Here is a 19,701-nt window from a genome sequence, read left to right as displayed (position 1 = left end):
CAACGCCCTTTAAAAGAGGAGAGCCACTTAGTGCCACAGGAGGATGAATGATGATCTACGTTCTTCTCATTATCCTCAACTCACACACTCTTAAACCCGTCACACATCCACAGGGCCCTCGCTCACTGCCAGTTCAAGGGACATCACCGTTCACTCTCTCACACGCACACCTTCATAGTCCTCATCCTGTCTGTGGGACCACTCACTACCCACTCATGCCAGGCATGCTTATCATCTGGCCTGGCAGGCATCCTGCTTATATCATCACCATCTCTACTCATGCAGGACAAGCAGGCACGCAACAACAGGGAGAGGTCGCAGACCAGTCGAGGAGTGCCCGAAATCAAGGTTCTCACGGACTTTGAAAATAGAGCCATCCAGCTGGCCAGCAAGGATCTGTATTATTCCTGTGCTGACATTGAGGTCAGCGCTGCTCTACCAGGTGAGGAACCAGCAGTGCAACATCCATCAGACCACCATGCCATGAGTGATGTGTCCTGTTTCACAGGCCGCTGCCATGCACTAATTTTCTCCCCTTGCTTCCGCAGGCACACCTGAGAAACAGCTGACCGAGTCCAGGACCCAGAGCCTCCACTTAAGCCCCAAGGAAACCTCTGAAGAGGAATCTGGAGGCACCCTCCTTGAAGTCCCGTCACAGCGTTCACCCGCACCCTCCACCAGCGCAGAGACACACACCTCGGTGGGACCCAGCTTTGTAGCCTCGGGATCACAATCTGGTGAGCACATCACACCGTCTGATCCACAGCAGACAGCGGCAGGGATTTCCCAGGTATCCAGCACTCGGAAGGCTGCTGGAGGCCAGAAATCTGCTGAGTCTGAGTCAGATGAGGAGCCTCTGGACTCAGTCATGTCACAGTTGCTGGGGCTGCAAAAGCAAGCTCGGGGACATCAGGAAAGGGTGGCCACTGCACTCCTCAGATTGCAAGGCACGATGGAGGAGTCCATCCGCCTTCAGGCTGAGCTCATAGCACCAGCATACCAACGCACTGAGGTCAACACTGCTAGGATGGTGGCTGCCATGGAGACCCTGGTCCTGGCCTTTGGTCCTGGACGGCTGCGCAGGCTGAATTCCATTGCTGACGCCATAGTTGGCCCCCAACAGTATGTATGCGAAAAGGGTGCAGGGCAGTTTGATCTCACTCCAGCTACCCCTTCTCCTCAAAGAGTCAGCCTGGGGCCCCTGGGCACCCAGAGGGAGGAGGATCAAGTGTACCCCCCAGGGCCATCCGTCCCATCTGAATCCCCTTTTCCTGTGACCTCAGCAGCTCCAGCTCCACAGGCTGAGGAGGGTGCCACTGCCAAACAGCAGGACCCCGAAAGCAGGCCGGGGCCCTCTAGGCCTCGACCCTCCAGAGGACACCCGCCAAGGTCATCAGAGAGAGGGCGTCGCAGTCAGCAGGCTGCTTCCACCTTCACTTTGGATGGCCCGGGGAACATCAAAATGTAGCGGCAGGGTTAAGAAAGTTAAGATGACGTAGGCTTCTTGTTATGACGAGCAGTGCTCGTCTCAGTCAGATATGAAACCTTTTGACACAAGATAAAGGCAGGTGTCTCAGTCCAGGGCCTCTTCCCTGTGCTTTGTGCAGCCTCTAGGCCAGCAGCTTTGGTGGACCTTGGAAAGCTTCAGGAATCTGTGACCGACTGAGAATGTAGGAGTCGTGCACAATCCTCGGGCAGGAATTTTACGGCCCTCTCACGGTGGGGACGAGGCTGTAAAATGTGGCGAGCCATTCCAAACACCATTGACTTCAGCGGGACCGTAAAATCCCGCTGGTATAAAATTCAGCCCCTGGAAACCATGCGCAGGCCCGCAGGATGCGGGTTTGTGGTGGTCGCACACCAGCTGCACGTTCAGCGAACGGAATCCCTTGCGGTTGCCATAGTTGACCGCGCGTTGCGGTGGAGACCTGAGCGTCACGCGAGTGCAGCCCATGGCACCCTGCACCTGTGGTGGTGGTCCTGCCGAGTCCAACTGCTCTTGCCCTGGTCCTGGGCAAAATTCACAAAGCTGTGTGCCCTCCCGAAGGTGGCATCCGTGGCCTCGTGGACGTCCTTGTGGATGGAGGCTTGTGAAACCCCACAGAGGTCACCTGTGGAAACCTGAAAGGAGCCACGGTCACAGAAATTGAGCACTGCGGTCACTTTCGTGGCCACTGGCAGTGAGTGCCCTCCATGTGCCCAGGACACCAAATCCTGCAGTACCTGGCAGATGTGACCCACCAGTTCCCCTAGACATGCGCAGTCTTCGACAACACTGGTTCTCGGGTTACCTGCAGGAATGCAAGGCGGTGTCTATGGACCCTGGGTTTAGCGATGGTTCACTGTGACTCTTTGGCAGTGTGTGCGGGAGCCCCGGCTGTCCCTGCTTCCAGAGGCTGCTTCCCCTCCCCCTGTGTGGCCAGGCACCTCAGTCGCTCTCTCATCAGTCGTCTTCGCTCTCTGTAAGCCACAAGACATACGGTGAGTTCACCAGGCTCCATGATCCTGATGTCCTCCTCCTGCAGGATGAATGAGAGAGATGCGTGGGTTAGCATGTGTACTAAGGACCTGTCTTGGTTAAGTCTGAAAGCCCCTTAATGCATCGCAAGAGTGCTGGCCACCACTTGGATGACCAGAGATTAGTGCGCTGCATGGCTGCCCGAAACCCCCACCCACCTCCGCCTCACTCCAACCTGACCAATTGGCAGCAGCTTTGCCCACTGGACTGCATGCTGTGCTCTCATCTCAGGCGCAGGCATTCTCCTAACCTGCGCTGCAAGACTGCACTATTAGCTTGAACCGTGGGGGAGACTGGTCCAAACCGGGATGTTGACATTGCAAGGGGCTTTGAGCGCCTCCACCAGTGACTGCTCCATGGCCCAGCTTTAGCAAGGAGATTATACAATGTGCCCAGTCATCCAACTGTTCTGCAGTCCACCAATACGCTCATTACTTTTGCAGTCTGTGTCCAGGAGGGTGAAAAGCTCTGGAGCACTTGGTTGTACTTTGAAGCCTCTGCGTTGCTTGAGTGGGCAGAGAAGCTAGAGGCTCGACTGCAAACGTATCAATGTGGCTGTGCCTGAACTGTCTCAGCTGCAGAGGAATGGTCACTTTATACATGGTTTCCTCAAGGCTCCCCTCGCCCAACCCTCTCCACCCCGCACATGCTTGCGCGCTACCTTCAGCCACAGAGCAGACCTTGCATCCCCTGCCCCCCACCAACAGATGACCTGGGTGAGTGCTCCATAACGTTACTGTGTACTCACCACCAAACTCCCCTCAAAGTGCAGCCTGTCAAGTGCACAACTTCCATATGCTGTTGTGAAACACGTCGCCATGGTGGGTGGACGATCCAACGGGATTGGGGGGAGTGGGGGGGCGGGTAGGTTGGGGGTGGGGGGGTTGAATGATTCCAGCAGGTTGGCCTTATAATATGTTGGTGTATTACAATGAGATTCCCGACTTCCGATGGTGGGAAACCTGCCATTGGCGAGTGGGGCGGATGATCACAAACTGGTTTCGCGACGATGTGAAACCGATTTTTGGCCTTCTCGCCATATTGTCCACTCACGACACCGAACACATCCGACGCCAGCGGGCAGGGAAAACCCCAGCCCCAGCAACAACAGGCTTTTGGGGGTTGGTGGGGGAGCTGGGGTGGAGTTCCAGGTTTCTGCTTTGCGTGAAAATGTTGCTTAATTATTTAATTCCTGAATAACCTAGCTCATGTGTTTTTTATACAGAACAATAGACAATGACAAATGAGCGGGTGGGGGCTCATTGTTGGGCAGAAGGAAGTTGCCACTGGGGACGATAGGAGGGGGTCCTGGCATTTAGGTAGTTTGTGGGAAGGGGAGCCTGGCAAGGTGATGGGAGGTGGTGATGGTAGTGACTGGTTGCAGTGGGAGGGATCACGCTCCAGGTTCAAGCATGTGAAAGATCCTTCGATGGCTGAAGCCTTCTTTGTGCAGCTGGAAGATGCAGTCCCGCTCCTTCTGGCCACACAAGGAAGTTAGAAACATAAAAGTTTAAAAGGTTTTCTGGTTTGGTCCTCTTCTGGCCCTAACTCCTCATCCCTCTAACATCCATTCTTCTGCACTTAGGCACAGTCCACTCGCTACTACCGGCGTCCCTCTCTGTTACAGAGGGACAAGTGGTTACATTTTGAGGAATCATCACTCTGCATCAAGCATGGCTGACCAGGAATCTCTCCTGCTCTAACCACTTGCCATGGGCAATTTGGAAAGGTTAGCAGGTAGATTATTAGCCCCTTCAGTCTCATCCTTCCATAACTAACAAGGCTGGAAGTAGGACTCTGTTATAGAGTTGATTTTCCAGGCAACTTTTCTTGGTGGAAACATTGAACTTTATTTACAAAACAGCAGCTACATGTGTGCATCTAACTCTATAACTAAAGATGAACTCTCTTCCCCACACAGCTGACTCGTTGGTTTACACAGATCATGTGATCTTACCACACAGGATCATTCTTAAAGCTACAGTCCTAACGTTTATCAAAACTATAATTACTACAGACTTGAACCTGGAGTGAGTGAGTCTGGCTGAGTGACAGAGGTGCTAAGACTGAGCCACAAGACCTCGCTTCCCTCTCCCTTCACCCAGTGGCAATGGCAGAAGTGATCCCACTCAGGCCATTGTTAAAACGGCAGCCTGGGTATCTGAAAAAGGTCCTTGCTGGTTTCTGGCTTGTATTCTATCCCACTTGCTCAGGAGAGTAGGTTAAAACGGAAGACTGCAGGAAGAGAACAACATATCAGTAGGTAAGTCACCTGTGCAATTTTAATTGTTCAGCTGCCCAGTTTCCACCAGATGGACAGGGTTAAAATCGCCCCTTTTATGTGACCTAATATTCTCATTTCCCGCTTCTGGTTCGGAATTTCACCTGTTTGAAGCATACATTGAAAAATTCAGACATGCACTGATTTTCTGACTGGTTAAATTAATTATGAATCGACGGTGCGCACCTGATTCTCTGATTCGGCCCACCCAGTGAGTGAAGCTCCGGACTGGGAACCAAAAAATCAGCACCTTACACCGATGGAATACAACGTGGTTTGTTTTTAGTTTAATTCACTTTTGTTGTCACATACTTCTATTAAATTTATTAGCGTTACAATGAACCGTTTCTAATGAGGGAGGACTGAAACTCTACCACAAGCACGTCAGTTGCGATTTGGCTTTTTTTTTTGATCTGTCTCGGCAGGTTGTATGTGAAATGTATCATATTGGAAATGATACCCAAAACCTGTGCCTCAAATCATGCATTACTACAACTCATTGAATGAGCATTTTGATAAAGATCTACACTTGTTTGTTGAGGTTATAATTTATTCCTTTGTGCTCTTTGTCAGCCAGTAATGAATAATAAGAATCCTTCACAATAGGTGAGTCAACGAGCTCTTTCTGTAAATCACATTGAAACCCTTATCACTCCTGTACTTTTCTGGAGAATTTCATGCCACTCACGATGAAATCGTCCCTCTCTACAAGTAGCTATGCAACAAGTACTTATAATTTGGAATGCCCTGCCCTCAAGGGTGGGGGAAGCAGCTTCAATGGCAACTTTGCACTTAGCTTTATGCACCAACATGGTGCTGTCTTCTGCATCCAAGTAAATATGGTAACATGAAGCTGCAGAAGGAACAGTGTATTCCAATTTCTTGTATATTATCAGAACCTTTACCAACAAAGCCAGTGCTAAATTTACCATCAATCTCCATCCCTCGTCCCTTTTTCTGATACATTGGTGACTCTATCGGTGCCACTCTCTGCTCGTGCCCTGAACAGGAAAATTTCATTGACTTTGGCCCAGATTTTCATCCCTGGGTGGGGAACACAGAGATGGGCAAGTTCCTGGCTCAGCAAACCCAACCTTTAAAAACGGCCCTCACAGGTGGAATGTTTGATCTGGTTGGGGGGGCAGGGGGTGCGGTTGGGGGAGGGGGGCTGCGGGCTGAAACAGGTGTCAGGATGGGTGACCCTGGACCAAATCCACAGGCTGCCAGGTATGGGGGTGGGCTGGATGGACACAATGGCAGCCTCGGTGCTCCAGCACGGTGTTAAAATAAATAAAAAGTTACAATAAAACCAAAAACATCCCTCCAGAACTCACCCCTCATTCCCCCTTCACCCCCTCCCACACATTCCCTATGCCCAAAACAAACCAAACTGTGCCAACCCATGCCCCCATCCCTATGCCAACTTAATGCCCCCTACCCACCCCATTGCTTCCATGGCAACTTAGTGCCAACTCGTGCCAATCCATGCCTCACCACCCTTGGCCATTGCCCCATCCACGCCAATTCATCTAGTATCCTTGGCCAGTTCCTTAACAACTTATATGCTTCCTCAACAGCTTTGACAGATTTGAGAGGTTTGATGCTTCCTGGATAGGTCTCATAACTAGACAACTCCTTAACATTTCATTGACAGCCAGACTGTTGCTGGACAGCTGGACATCTCCTGGAGAGCTGGACATCTCCTGAACAGCTGGACATCTCCTGGATAGCTGGATATCTCCTGGACAGCTGGACATCTCTAGACAGCTGGATATCTCCTGTACAGCTGTTTTACAGCCTAACAGTTCCAATGAGTTTGTAGGTAAAAAATGCGTAATCAAGTTCACTTTTAACAATCCCAAAGGATGCCATACCTCTCTCAAAGGTGTCCTGGAACTCTCTACAAAAGGGGTACCCTACCTCTCCAAAGGAGTACTCTGGCTATCCATAAGAGTTCACCAAGTTCAGACCTCCTCTTACCTGTTCTAATCTGCACATTTCAGATTCCACACTCCTGGTCTTCCAAAATCCCACTTCACTGGAGGCAGCTGGTGGCGTAAATGACCGGCTGCCTCTGTGAATTGCACATACGTGAACCCGACTTCAGTCCCGCCCTGGAAATGTCGGGGCTCGGGGAGTGACTAGGAAGTTTCGGCCATTTCCAGGCCAAAGTTTGCAATTACCATCCTTCCCACACCTTTCCCTGCTCCACCTTTGACTTGCCCTTCCTTCTGGGACTTCTGTGTCTCAATTTCTGGAGATAGGCTACCAACTAATATTCATTATAAGCCCACAGACCCCCCCCATAGCTACATGACTACACATCCTCACACCCCTCTTCCAGTAAGGAATCTATTCTAATTTCCCTTTTCTTCATCTCCATCTGTTCAGACAACGCAAACTTCCGATGAGTCTTCCTTTTCCCTCAGCCGAGGTCTCCCTCCTGACAACACCGCACCCCCCCCCCACCCCCTCCACTGTGTCCAGTCTGTTTTCCAGCATTTCTGCCCTCACCCCTTCCCCTCCTTCCCAGAAACATGACAGAGTTTCCCAACTTCCCGCCCACCAGCCTTCATATTCAACTGATTATTTTTGCCTGTTCCAGGGTGATGCCATCACCAAAGATATCTTCCCCTCCCCTTTCAGAATTCTGAAGAGACCGTTCACTCTGCAACACCCTGTTCAACTCCTTAGTTTCTTTTCCTCCGCTTAGTAATATGCTCATATTCAGCGGGTTGCCACGTCTGATCGGAGGTGGCACCCCATCCTCAGGCTCAGCCTCGATCAGGAGGAAATCTGCCGTCCTTACCTGGCCTGGCCTACACATGACTCCAGACCCACAGCAATGTGGTTGACCTCTTCAGTGAGAAACTCTGCAATGGCCTAGCAAGCCACTCAGTTGTAACAAACTGCTACAAAGTCACAAAAAGGGAATGAAACTGGACGGATCACCTGGCGTCGAAGTAGGCACTGGAAACGACAACGGCAATCGCAGCCCTGTCGACACTGCAAAGCCCTCCTTACTAACATCTGGGGGCTAGTGCTGAAATTTGGAGAACTGTCCCACAGACTAGTCGAGCAACAGCCTGACATAGTCTTCTTCATGGAATCGTACCTTACAGATAACGTCCCAGACACCACCATCACCATCCCTGTGTATGTCCCGTCCCATCAGGAGGACAGACCCAGCAGAGGTGGGAGCACAGTGGTATACAGTCAGGTTGCCCTGGGAGTCCTCAACATCAACTCTGGACCCCATGAAGCCTCATGGCATCAGGTCAAACGTGGGCAAGCAAGCCACCTGCTGATTACCACGTACCGCCCTCCCTCAGCTGATGAATCAGTGCTCCTCCATGTTGAACACCACTTGGAGGAAGCATTGAGGGTGGAAAGGCTGCAGAATGTAATCTGGGTGGGGGAACTTCACTGTGCATCACCAAGAGTGGCTCGGTAGCACCACTGCTGACCAAGCTGGCCGAGTCCTAAATGAATTTCTGCTAGACTGCGGCAGGTGGTGAGGGAACCAACAAGAGGGGAAAAACATACTTGACCTCATCCTCACCAACCTGCCTGCTGCAGATGCATCTGTCCATGACAGTATTGGTAGGAGTGACCACTGCACAGTCATTGTGGAGACAAAGTCCCACCCTCACACTAAGGATACACTCCATTGTGTTGTGTGGCACTACCACTGTGCTAACTGGGATAGATTTCAAACAGATCTAGCAACTCAAGACTGGGCAACCATGAGGCACTGTGGGCCATCAGCAGCAGCAGAATTGTACTCAAACACAATCTGTAACCTCATGGCCCGGCATATCCCCCACGTTACCATTACCATCAAGCCAGGGGATCAGGAGGGCATGCCAGGAGCAGCACCAGGCATACCTAAAAATTAGGTTTCAACCTGATGAAGCTATAACACAGGACTACTTGCATGCCAAACAGCAAAAGCAGCAAGTGAAAGACAGAGCTAAGCAATCCCACAACCAATGGATCAGATCTAAGCTCTGCAGTCCTGCCTCATCCAGTTGTGAATGATGGTGGACAATTAAACAACTTACCAGAGAAGAGGTCTGCACAAATATCCCCATCCTCAATGATGAAGGAGCCCAGCACATCAGTGCAAAAGCTAAGGCTGAAGCATTTGCTACAATCTTCAGCCTGTTGTGCCGAGTGGATGATCCATCTCGGCCTCCTCCAGAGGTCCCCAGCATCACAAATGCCAGTCTTCAGCCAATTCAATTCACTTCACGTGATATCAAGAAACAGCTGAAGGCACTGGATACTGTAAAGGCTATGGGTTCTGACAATATTCTGGCAATAGTACTGAAAGCTTGTGTTCCAGAACTTGCCCTGCCCCTAGCCAAGCTGTTCCAGTACAGCTACAACACTGGCATCTACCCAGCTAGGTGGTAAATTGCCCAGGTATGTCGTGTACATAAAAAGCGGGACAAATCCAACCCAGCTAATTATCGCCCCCATCATTCTACTCTTGACCATCAGTAAAGTAATAGAAAACAAAAATAAAAATACCTGGAAAAACTCAGCAGGTCTGGCAGCATCTGCGGAGAGGAATACAGTTAACAGTTTCGAGTCCGTGTGGCTCTTTGCTTTTATTATAGTAAAGGAATGGAAGTGGTCATCAACAGTGCTATCAAGCAGCACTTGCTTAGCAATAACCTGGTCACTGACGCCCAGTTTGGGTTCCGCCAGGGCCACTCAGCTCCTGACCTCATTTACAGCCTTGATTCAAACATGGACAAAAGAGCTGAACTCCAGAGGTGAGGTGAGAGTGACTGCTCTTGACACCAAGGCAGCATCTGACAGAGTGTGGCATGAAGGAGCCCTAGCAAAACTGGGGTCAATGGGAATCGGGAGGGAAACTCGCCGCTGGTTGGAGTCGTACATAGCACAAAGGAAGATGGTTGTGGTTGTTGGAGGTCAGTCATCTCAGCTCTAGGACATCACTGCAGGAGTTCCTCAGGGTTGTGTCCTAGGCCCAACCATCTTTAACTGCTTCATCAATGACCTTCCTTCCATCATAAGCTCACAGATGGGGATGTTCACTGATGATTGCACAATATTCAGCAACATTCGTGACTCCTCAGATACTGAAGCAGTCCATGTCCAAATGCAGCAAGACCTGAACAATATCCAGGCCTGTGCTGACAAGTGGCAAATAACATAAGCATTATACAAATGTCAAACAATGACCATCTCCAGCAAGAGAAAATACAATCATCGCCCCCTGATCAGTGGCATTACCATCGCTGAATCTCCTACTAGCAACATCCTGGGGGTTACCATTGACCAGAAAATGAACTGGGCTAGCCATATAAATACTGCAGCTGCAAGAGCAGGTCAGAGACTAGGAATTGTAGGACGAGTAACTCAGCTCCTAACTCCCCAAGCCTGTCCACTATCTACAAGGCACAAGTTAGGAGTGTGATGGAATACTCCCCACTTGTGTAGACGAATGCAGGTCCCGCAACATTCAAGAAGCTTGCCACCATCCAGAACAAAGCAGCCCGCTTAATTGGCACCCCATCCACAAACATTCACTCCCTCCACCACTGACGCACAGTAGCAGCAGTGTGTACCATCTACATGATGCACTGCAGGAATTCAGCAAGGCTCCTTCGACAGCACCTTCCAAACCCACAATCGCTACCATCTAGAAGGACAAGGGCATCAGAAACATGGGAACACCACCATCTGAAAGTTCCCCTCCAAGTCATTCACCATCCTGACTTGCAAATATATCGCCGTTCCTTCACTGTCGCTGAGTCAAAATACTGGAATTCCCTCTCTAATAGCACCGTGGGTGCACCTACACCACGTGGACTGCAGTGGTTCAAGAAGGCAGCTCACCACCACCTTCTCAAGAGCAACTAGGGATGGACAATAAATTCTGGCCTAGCCAGTGAAGCCCACATTTCGTGAATGAATAAAAAAAAGTCACTGCCAATACTCCCTCCCTTTCATATAGCACCTTTCCAGGCACGAGCAGAAGATGCAACACCTACCCTTTTATCTCCTCTCTTCTTACAATCATCCGAGGTTCCAAACATTCCTTCCGAGGGGAAAAGCGATTCACTTCCTTTCAATTTATTGCACTGCATTCAGTGATCAGGATGAGGTCTCCTCTATACTTTGGGGAGGCTAAATGCACACTTGGTGACTGCTTTGTGGAAGTCTGCAAGCATGACCCTGAACATCCTGTCACTAGTCATTTCAATTCTCCCAGTCTGATCTCTCTGTCCTTGGCCTGCCGCAGTGTTCCAATGAAGCTTAAGGAACAGTGCTTTGTCTTTTGACTTGGCATTCTACAGCCTTCTGGACTCAACATTGAGCTCAACAATTTTAGATCCTAACCTCTACCTCCATTTTGTTTAGTGCTTTTTTTTGCTGCTCATGTTTTTCTGGTTTCTTTCTTTATCCTGTTACTTTGCTTCCAGTGATTCTCACCTCATCTGGGTATACCATATGTTTGTTTACTTCACCCATTACCATTCCCTTTTGGTTTTTGCACCATGAAACCTTTTGTCATTTAATCTTTCCTTCCCTCCATCTTATCTTTTGTTCTTCCTCTACCCTCCCCCCATTTCGCTTGCTCAAAACCTAGGAACAGCACCTCATCTTCCAACTAGGCACTCTACAGCCTTCTGGACTTAACATTGAGTTCAACAACTTCAGATCATGAACTCTCTCCTCCATCCCCACCCCCTTTCCAATCCTCCTTTTCCCATAATTTATATTTTTTAAATATATTTTTCTTTTCCCACCTATTTTTAAATCTATTGTTTTATCTCCACCTTTTAGCCCATTTCGATCCTTTCCCCCCACCCCACTCTCACCAGGGTCATCTGCCACTTGTTTGTCCTGCTTTCTACCCTTAATGTCACCATTAGCACATTCCTTAGATAATATCACCACCATCAACACCCCTTTGTCCTTTTGTCTACGACATCTTTGGCAATCTCTTCTTTGCCTCCACCTATCACTGGCCCCCTATCCAGTTCTACCTGTCCCACCCCCCTCTACCAGCTTATATTTCACCTCATTTCTATATTTCTTTAGTTTTGATGAAGAGTCATACGGACTCAAAATGTTAACTGTATTCCTCTCCGCAGATGCTGTCGGACCTGCTGAGTTTTTCCAGCTATTTTTCTTTTTCTATCACATTTCTATCCGTCTTCAGTTCTGATGAAAGGTCATCAAGCTGTAACATTAACTCTGTTTCTCTCCACAGATCCTGTCTGAACTGATGAGTATTTGCTGCATTTTTGGTTTCATTACCACCAGTCATTCTGGGCACGTATGGGAGCCAAGCAGTTGCAAGTGGCAAAATGCAGCACAATGATCCAGCCTACCATCCCTGTCCTCATGATGTTAGCCCCTTATTCCTTTCACACATCCCTCCTATTTCACCAACCACCCACACTCCACCCCCACCTCCCCCCCAATCATTTAATACACTATTATGGAGAAGGTGCAATAAAGATTTACAAGGGTGATACCAGGACTGAGAGGTTATAACTATCAGGACAGGCAGAATAGGCTGGTGCTCTTTTCTTCTGAAAAGAGAAAGGAGCAAGGTGACTTAGGTCTTTAAAATGATGAAGGGGGTCGATAGAGTACATGTAGACATGTTCCCTGTTGTCTGAGGGTCCAAATTCAGGGTCATAAATATCAAACAGGCAACGATAATTCCAATAAAGAAGTCACTGAAACTACTTTACCCACAGAGCGGAACCTGTTACCACATGGAGTAGTTGAGGCCCAATAGAACTGATGCATTTAAGTAGAAGCTACACAGAGACATGAGGGAGAATGGCGCAGGAACCGATGTTGTTCGGACTAGATGAAGTAGGGTGGGAGGAGGCTTGTCTGCACAGCATTTATGCCAGTCTGTCTCTGTGCTGTAAATTCAATATAATACGTAGTTATCAAAGCCATAAGATGACAACAAATTAAACCAACTGACCCTACCTCTCTGAGGCAACCCATGAAATTGTTGCTGACAGGGGAACCGGGCAGATCTGCTGTACTAGGACTTCCACCGACGTAGAAAAAGTCATCAGATCCCAGCATAGTGTAGTCTTCTTGGGTGTAACCCGTGGTAGTGAGGATGCCATCCACCGAAATGGTGACCTGTTCAAAGGATATAATGAAGAAAAACGGCCAACAGTGACCTTTACACATTGTGCTGCCTGGCGCCTGCCTGTGTTTATTATTTTTTTTGTGTGTGCTTATTTCAGGTTTGCATTTTGAGCCTAACTCTCGAGTTAACACTCATAAGTCCCATTTTCTGGTCTGTGTTTATAAAGTAGCGTAGTTGCAGGAGGAAATTCTTTCCCCTCGTTTTCCCATGCTCGTTGGTTCATCTCGCAGCTAATCCGCAAATGATTTCCACTGGTTGGTTCCAAACTTTTTATTTTTTTTAATAAAAGGGGTGGGGTGATGGTGTCGAGTAATCCAGGCAAGAAAATGGAACTGTCTACTTTGACGCCAATTTATTTCTTAAAAAAGAAAACTTGAGTTGGAGAATTCGAAAATCAGTCAAAATCTACGATTTTTTTTTAAAAACTGTTTTCCCACTTTATTACCATTTTAACACTGACAAGCATGCATCAGGAGAGAGCTCTTACCGTCCACAGCATGAAAGCACATGACATGAGTCAAAGCTCAACCATGAAAAAGTCACCAACTTCATCACTGTGAGCAGCTGCATCACCTCGTTCTTAAGAAAAAAACTTAAAAAATAAAAATGAAAAGGGGGGAGAAAAAAAAACCAAAAGGAAACCCAAAAGAAACCATGCACGTGTCAAAACTTGACACTTTCATGCAAAAACGAAAAGCCATGGATCACGAAGGTAAACTATGGCAGCATTGCTTTCACTTGCATGCAGATAAACACATGGGGGTGGGGGGGAGGGGAGAGGGGGAAGGGTGTGGCGTGTATGTGATGGGGAAAGGAAGGTGTGTAGGGAAGAGGAGGAGGAGGAGGAGGAGGAGGAGGAGGGAGTTAACAATAGACGTGTTAGTGGAGATAGGTTAGAAGGCAAGATGTTGGATGGAGTTTGATTGTCTGGGTTTTTTTTTTCTCGGCCACACTGAAGTTTGAATTTGGTCATGCCATGCACTATGTACAGAAAGAAACTGCCAGAGCCCATTCTTGGGATGTCTGAGCTCCTGCCAGTTAGCCAACAGCCACTGCCAAGAGATACAGAGGCTTGCTTTTTCAGCTAAAGGCCCTACCAATGGTCTGAACTAAGTATTTGGTAGAGTAAAGAGAAAAAAAAAAGGGAAACAAAAATTGGAAAAACAAACAAAGCAAACTAGTCGTGGTGGGAAGAAAAAAAGGGAAAAGGAGAAAGAGAACAAAGTGACAGAAGTAAGCGGTGAAATACCAACCCCAATTCCTCATTGTAATGGTGTCTACAATGAACAAAAAAAAAGGAGGGGAAGAGGGGAACACACGGCAAACCCAAAAAAAGAGACAATAAGAATGATATCTACCAGACAATGTAGTTTGTTTACCATAGCGTGTCCAATGCCTGAGTGCTTTGCGGAAAAGGGGAAGAAAGGAAATTAAAAATTGTGAACAGAACGATTGTTACTTAAAATAAAACATGATGATAATTAGGGTGTTAGTACATTAGTTGGTTAGGTAACGGTTAGTAAAATGACACATTCCATGAATGATTAGTGTTAGTTTTTTTTTTAAAAGCGTGTCATCGACATATAGAGAAGATGCAAACAAAGTCTACAGGACCAAAGCAGACCAGAAAACGAGTAAAAAGGTACTCAGCAGCTCTTTTCTTTGCAGTTAATTGTGATACTTCTTTTATTTTTAAATAAAGGAGAGTAAGCTTATTTTCATACACCCAGTCACAAACATTACCGTTACCACAAGCCAAACTTTATTTAATCTTGAAGTGGATCCTAAAACTATTTTTGTTTATTAGTGCCGCCACTGAGTCATCTTCAATGTGCACCCAATATGAAGCTTAGTGGGGGAGAGGTTCTTTTGGAACGTTTTAAGGCCTATTTTAAATCAATATTGCTCCCATTAAAGAAAGGTCCTAGTTTCTTAAAAGAATATGACAACCCCCTTTCTGACTGTACCGAGTATTTTTGGAAAGGTAACACAACATCCAAACGTATCATTAGAGACACTCAAGTAAGAAAAGACAAGAATACCCTACATTTAACCATTGTAAAGAAACACAAGTACTGACTCTCCTTTACAGTTCAACAGCAATACTGCCATTCAGTAATAAGAAACAGGCTTGACTTCTTGAAGCGCTCCTGCAGAAGACATATCAGAGCCACTAGTCCTGGGACCTTTACAGGGTGAAGTTATTATTAACAAGAGAATTCAGTCTTCCAAAGCCATCAAGAAAAGTCATGGCCCCTGACACAGATGTCTGCTTAAGGAAGCAAAGAATGAAGTAAATGGGTCAACGCAAGGGCAATTGGTGCTCTAGTCTGAGCTAAGAACGACTCTCACATTTACAGACAAAAGGATTGCAGCCAGCCACACACAACACTAAAGTTTACAAACATTCCAGCATACAATCTTATTGCCCAAAAAACTAAGCCTTAGTAAGTTAATGAAAATGGTTAAATCAACTAAATTAATAAATAATAAGAGAATGCGTCAGAGGGTACCGAAGTAACTGGAAGAGGGGGGCAAGGTCCAAAGCTTCAACAGAAGGGAACTAAAGATTGAATAAACAAAAGCCACCAGAAGATCCAAGGATAGGACGCCGGACAAACTAAATTGGGAATGAAGAAAAAAGAAAACCAAAAATAAAACATAAGAAAATAGGCTTGAAGGGTTACAAAAGAAACCATTAGCAAAGTTTTTTTTTCTCTCAAGGGAGGAGGAAATTTGGGGTTGGGGAATAAACAGATCTGTTAGCTTCGACGTGCATATTTTTTTTAATGTGAACATGACCAGTTCATTTTATCTCTCCTCATCCTGCCTGAATTTATTTTTAGCAGCGTTAGTGTCCGCCTCCGCTATTACCTGTCGCAGATTGCGTGTCACTTTGACATCGTGCCAGGCGTTGTCATTGAACTTCCCATTTACTGGTTCAACCAATGCCTCAAAAGCACCAGATCCCAGGTTAATGACTAGTGAAACTGCTCCATCTTTCAGTGCTAGGTTTACATAGTCAGCTGACTTCCCTGTGTGCAGGATCAGCCCATTCCGCTGCCAGGTCTTGAAGGACAAGGTGATCTCATCGCTGCTGCTCTGGATAGGGTTCTGGGATAGGTCGTAACAGAAGTACTCAGATCCTCGGAATGTTGCAGAGTTGTCTTCCCTGGCTGTGCAGAACACGGAAAGAAAAATGGAAAAGTGTCAAAGGGACGTTAACGCTTTGAGAAAACCAACCTGGAGACAATATTACTGTGGCAGCAGTTACAATGCAAAGTAAGTGACACCAAGACCAATATGAATATATATGACTAGAGCCTAGGAATAGAATACACCGTGCTCAAGTTGCTCCTAGTAATATATAACCAGAAATAACGCAAAGCAAATATCCTTTGTTTCAAATCTCCTCAACATCAGTAAACTATGAGCAGGATGCAGGCTAGGGGGGCGGGCCTAAAATTACTCAGATGGTCTTTCTACCAGGTTCCCGCCCACCCCTGACTTCTCCGCAATTTTACATGGGAAGGCAAGCCCCAGGCCACACACCTCCTCCTGGCCCTTGCCCCAAATGAGGCCCTTAAGTGGCCAATTAATAATCACTTAAGAGCCATTTCCCACTCAGCCTCAATTTTCAGGCTGACGGGCAGAGTTTAGGAGCAGGGAAGAGGCCCGAAAGTGACCTGTTCAGGCCTCAGGCAGTCAGTGGAGGAGCGAGGCGCCTCTATCAACAGCCTCCTTTCAACATCATGCGACATTCCCCCACTCCACCAACAAGGTCTGACACCTGCTTCCTCCTCCCAACCACCATTTCCCCCTCCCCTGCCATAGCTACTCCATCAATGCCTCCATCTGTCCGCTGCACAACCCCCACCCTGAGACCCCCACATTTAAGTGGTCCTGGACTCCCGGGACTGGACTCTGGGAACTGCTTGTGGTCCCAGTCTTGTCCACTGCAGTTCCTGGCACTGCCGGGACTACGGCACTATTGGCTGATCAGATTGCCAGCAGCTCTGAGGTGGAACTTCCTCTCGACTAAGGGATGGAAGTCTCATCTCCAGTCAATTAAGGTACATTGGAGTGTTAAATGGCTGGGGCAAACCTGGCCATCCTAAAAACCCCAGCCCATGTTTCTTCCCCCCTACCCCCACCCCGAGTGAATCTGTGATTATCCAGGTGAGGAGTAACAGTGCTGGGAATTGGATCAACTTTCTACTGTATTCATCTGTTATTAGCATTGAGCTGTCTGTGGTTTTGTGCAAGATGGATTATACAAAGAGTAAATCTTCCTTAAGTAGCCCATAAACCAACAGCACCTCTCAAACTAACACCACCACTGTCTCAGACAAGGGCAGCAGGTTCATGAGGGCACCACCAACTCCAAACAGGTCCCCTCTAAGCCACGCACCATCCCGACCTGGACAGAAATCAGCATTCCTTCACCATGGCTGGGTCAAAATGTTTTCTCTGAGGGTCGTGAGTGTGAGGAACTCTCTTCCCCAGAGAGCAGTGGAGGCAGAGTCATGGAATATTTTTAAGGCTGAGTTAGGCAGATTTTTTGATTGACAAGGGAGTCAAAGGGTACAGGGGGTAGATAGGAAAAGTGGGGTTGAGGTCACAATCAGACCAGCCACGATTTTGTATGGTCGTATGTAAAATCCTGGAACACGCTACCTCACCATCTCTATGTGGCTTACCACCATCTTCTCAAGGGAAACCAGGGATGGACAACAAACGTTGGCCTTGCTAGTGACATCCACATCCTGGGCATGTTTTTTTCTTAAAGTCACAACTTAGCGTGAGATTTCTATTTGCTGCATCAGCTAAAATTACAGCCCGCTTAATACCTTCAATTTGGTGTAGATTTGTGCTGAATTAGGTCAATTATGTGTGATAGATCCACAGCCGTTATCAGCTGAATTGATACTGACAAAACAAACTTTACAATGTATGCTCCCAATCAGCAGAGGAAATGTTCTTCTTTGTTGGGAAAACAACAGTGTTCTATGCTGTGGTGGTGTTGTGGTGGTTATAGTGTTCAACCAGCAGCCAAGTCATAAGTGTAAATCTAACCATGGCTGGTTGGAAAAGTTAATTAAATAAATCTGGTAATTTACAGGCTTACAAAGGACAAGGTCATTATCTAAGCTACCAGATTGCTGTAACAGTGGCTCATTAATGTCCTTCAGTCCCTTATCAGTCAAGCATACCTATAAGTCTAGTGGTTGATTCTTAATGCCAAACAATTAAGAGTAACCAGGGGGAGGCAATTAAATTTGACCTTACTGGCAATGCTCACATTTATTACAAAAGCAAACAGAATCCACACATTAGCGAGGTGCTGGGTACTGGACATAAGCCATCTTCTACATGATGTTTCCAGTGGAACTTACGTGCTTGGCTGCATGAGCACATGTCTGTGTGCGTGTATGAGTGTGAGTGTGACACACAGGGCAGATAGTATGCATGTGTGCCTTGAGCATGTAGAATATTTTGTGCGCTGGTATGCATGACCATGCGCACATGCATGAGTGGTGGCACACATGAGCATGAGTGTCTGTGTGCCTCTGTGAGCATGTGCGCATTTACGTACAAGGAGGACTGCCTAACGAATATCCTTAGACTTTATCTAGTGTAGGTGCATGATATATCAGACTAAAAAGCCCTGGAAGTCCTCCTTGTCTAAGGAAGGATATACTTGCCATAGATGGAGTGCAATGGATGTTCACCAGATTAATCCCTGGTTGCCAAGATTGTTTTATGAGGAGAGGTTGAGGAAACTGGGCCTGTATTCTCTAGAATATTGAAGACTGAGTGTTGACCTCAATCTTACAGGGCATGACAGAGTAGATGGGGATAGGATCTTTCCCCCAGCTGGTGAGTCTAGAATAAGGGGACACAGTCTCAGAATAAGGGGCAGGCCGTTTAAGACTGAGATGAGGAGGAATTTCTTCATCTTTGGAATTCTCTACCCTTGAGGGCTCAATCATTGAGTATGTTCAAGACAAAAATCAATAGATTCCTGGAGACCAATGACATCAAGGGATATAGAGATAGCACGAGAAAGTGGTTGAGGTAGATCAGCCATGATCTAATTGAATGGCAGAGCAGGCCTGACGGGCTGAATGGCCTACTCTTGTTCCTATGTTCTTGGGCAGAACCCGCTTCCTCTTTGTTGCTCCTGGACACTAATTGCTCCTGCAGGCACAACAAATAGGAAAAAATGACTCCAGCTAGTCTAACTAGTGGTTATATTATCCCAACTTACAGAAACCATGGTAGTTCTGAATTCTCTACAGGTGGCTTTCATTTTTATATTAACTCATTTCATAAGCTAGCGAGGTGGAACATCAGGTTCCTGCATAGATCCCCCTGTGACATACAGATCAGTTGCATAAATCATTAGAACAACCCAAAAATAGTCACGCTCTTAATCAAAACCATGCTTTGTTTGTATTGTTTGAAGCATATCAATAGATTATAAAGTGTACAAGGGAAAGTTTCCATCAATACAATTACAGTAACGTGCTGTGCAATTAAAAGTATAACGGTTTGCATGGTAGGAGTGGTTGAGATTATAAATAGGATAATTAATTGGGCTGAAATTAATCTGAAAGATGAACGCAAAAGCATTAGGAAATTGATGTCTCCCCAAAATGTTAAGGCCTATTTCAAATCCTGAACCTTCACATCAAACAAGCGTAGGTAGGTTTTAGTTCCTCAGCTCTAACC

General features: G+C 47.1%; 1 protein-coding gene across 1 annotated transcript in view; it reads right to left on the bottom strand.

Annotated features, from left to right (window-relative positions):
• nrxn3a (neurexin 3a) overlaps nt 1-19,701 on the bottom strand; it is a 1,735,226-nt gene that overhangs the window by 1,289,386 nt on the left and 426,139 nt on the right. Inside the window, exons 5-7 of the mRNA XM_041214454.1 lie at nt 15,841-16,142; nt 14,346-14,369; nt 12,795-12,956 (exon numbers count right to left, since the gene is read on the bottom strand). Of these exons, the coding sequence (XP_041070388.1) occupies nt 12,795-12,956; nt 14,346-14,369; nt 15,841-16,142 (488 nt within the window). The remainder of the gene's footprint in view (nt 1-12,794; nt 12,957-14,345; nt 14,370-15,840; nt 16,143-19,701) is intronic.

This window comes from Carcharodon carcharias, chromosome 20, assembly GCF_017639515.1.
Source record: "Carcharodon carcharias isolate sCarCar2 chromosome 20, sCarCar2.pri, whole genome shotgun sequence".
Taxonomy (NCBI): domain Eukaryota; kingdom Metazoa; phylum Chordata; class Chondrichthyes; order Lamniformes; family Lamnidae; genus Carcharodon; species Carcharodon carcharias.
This window is presented reverse-complemented; position numbering and strand designations above follow the sequence as displayed.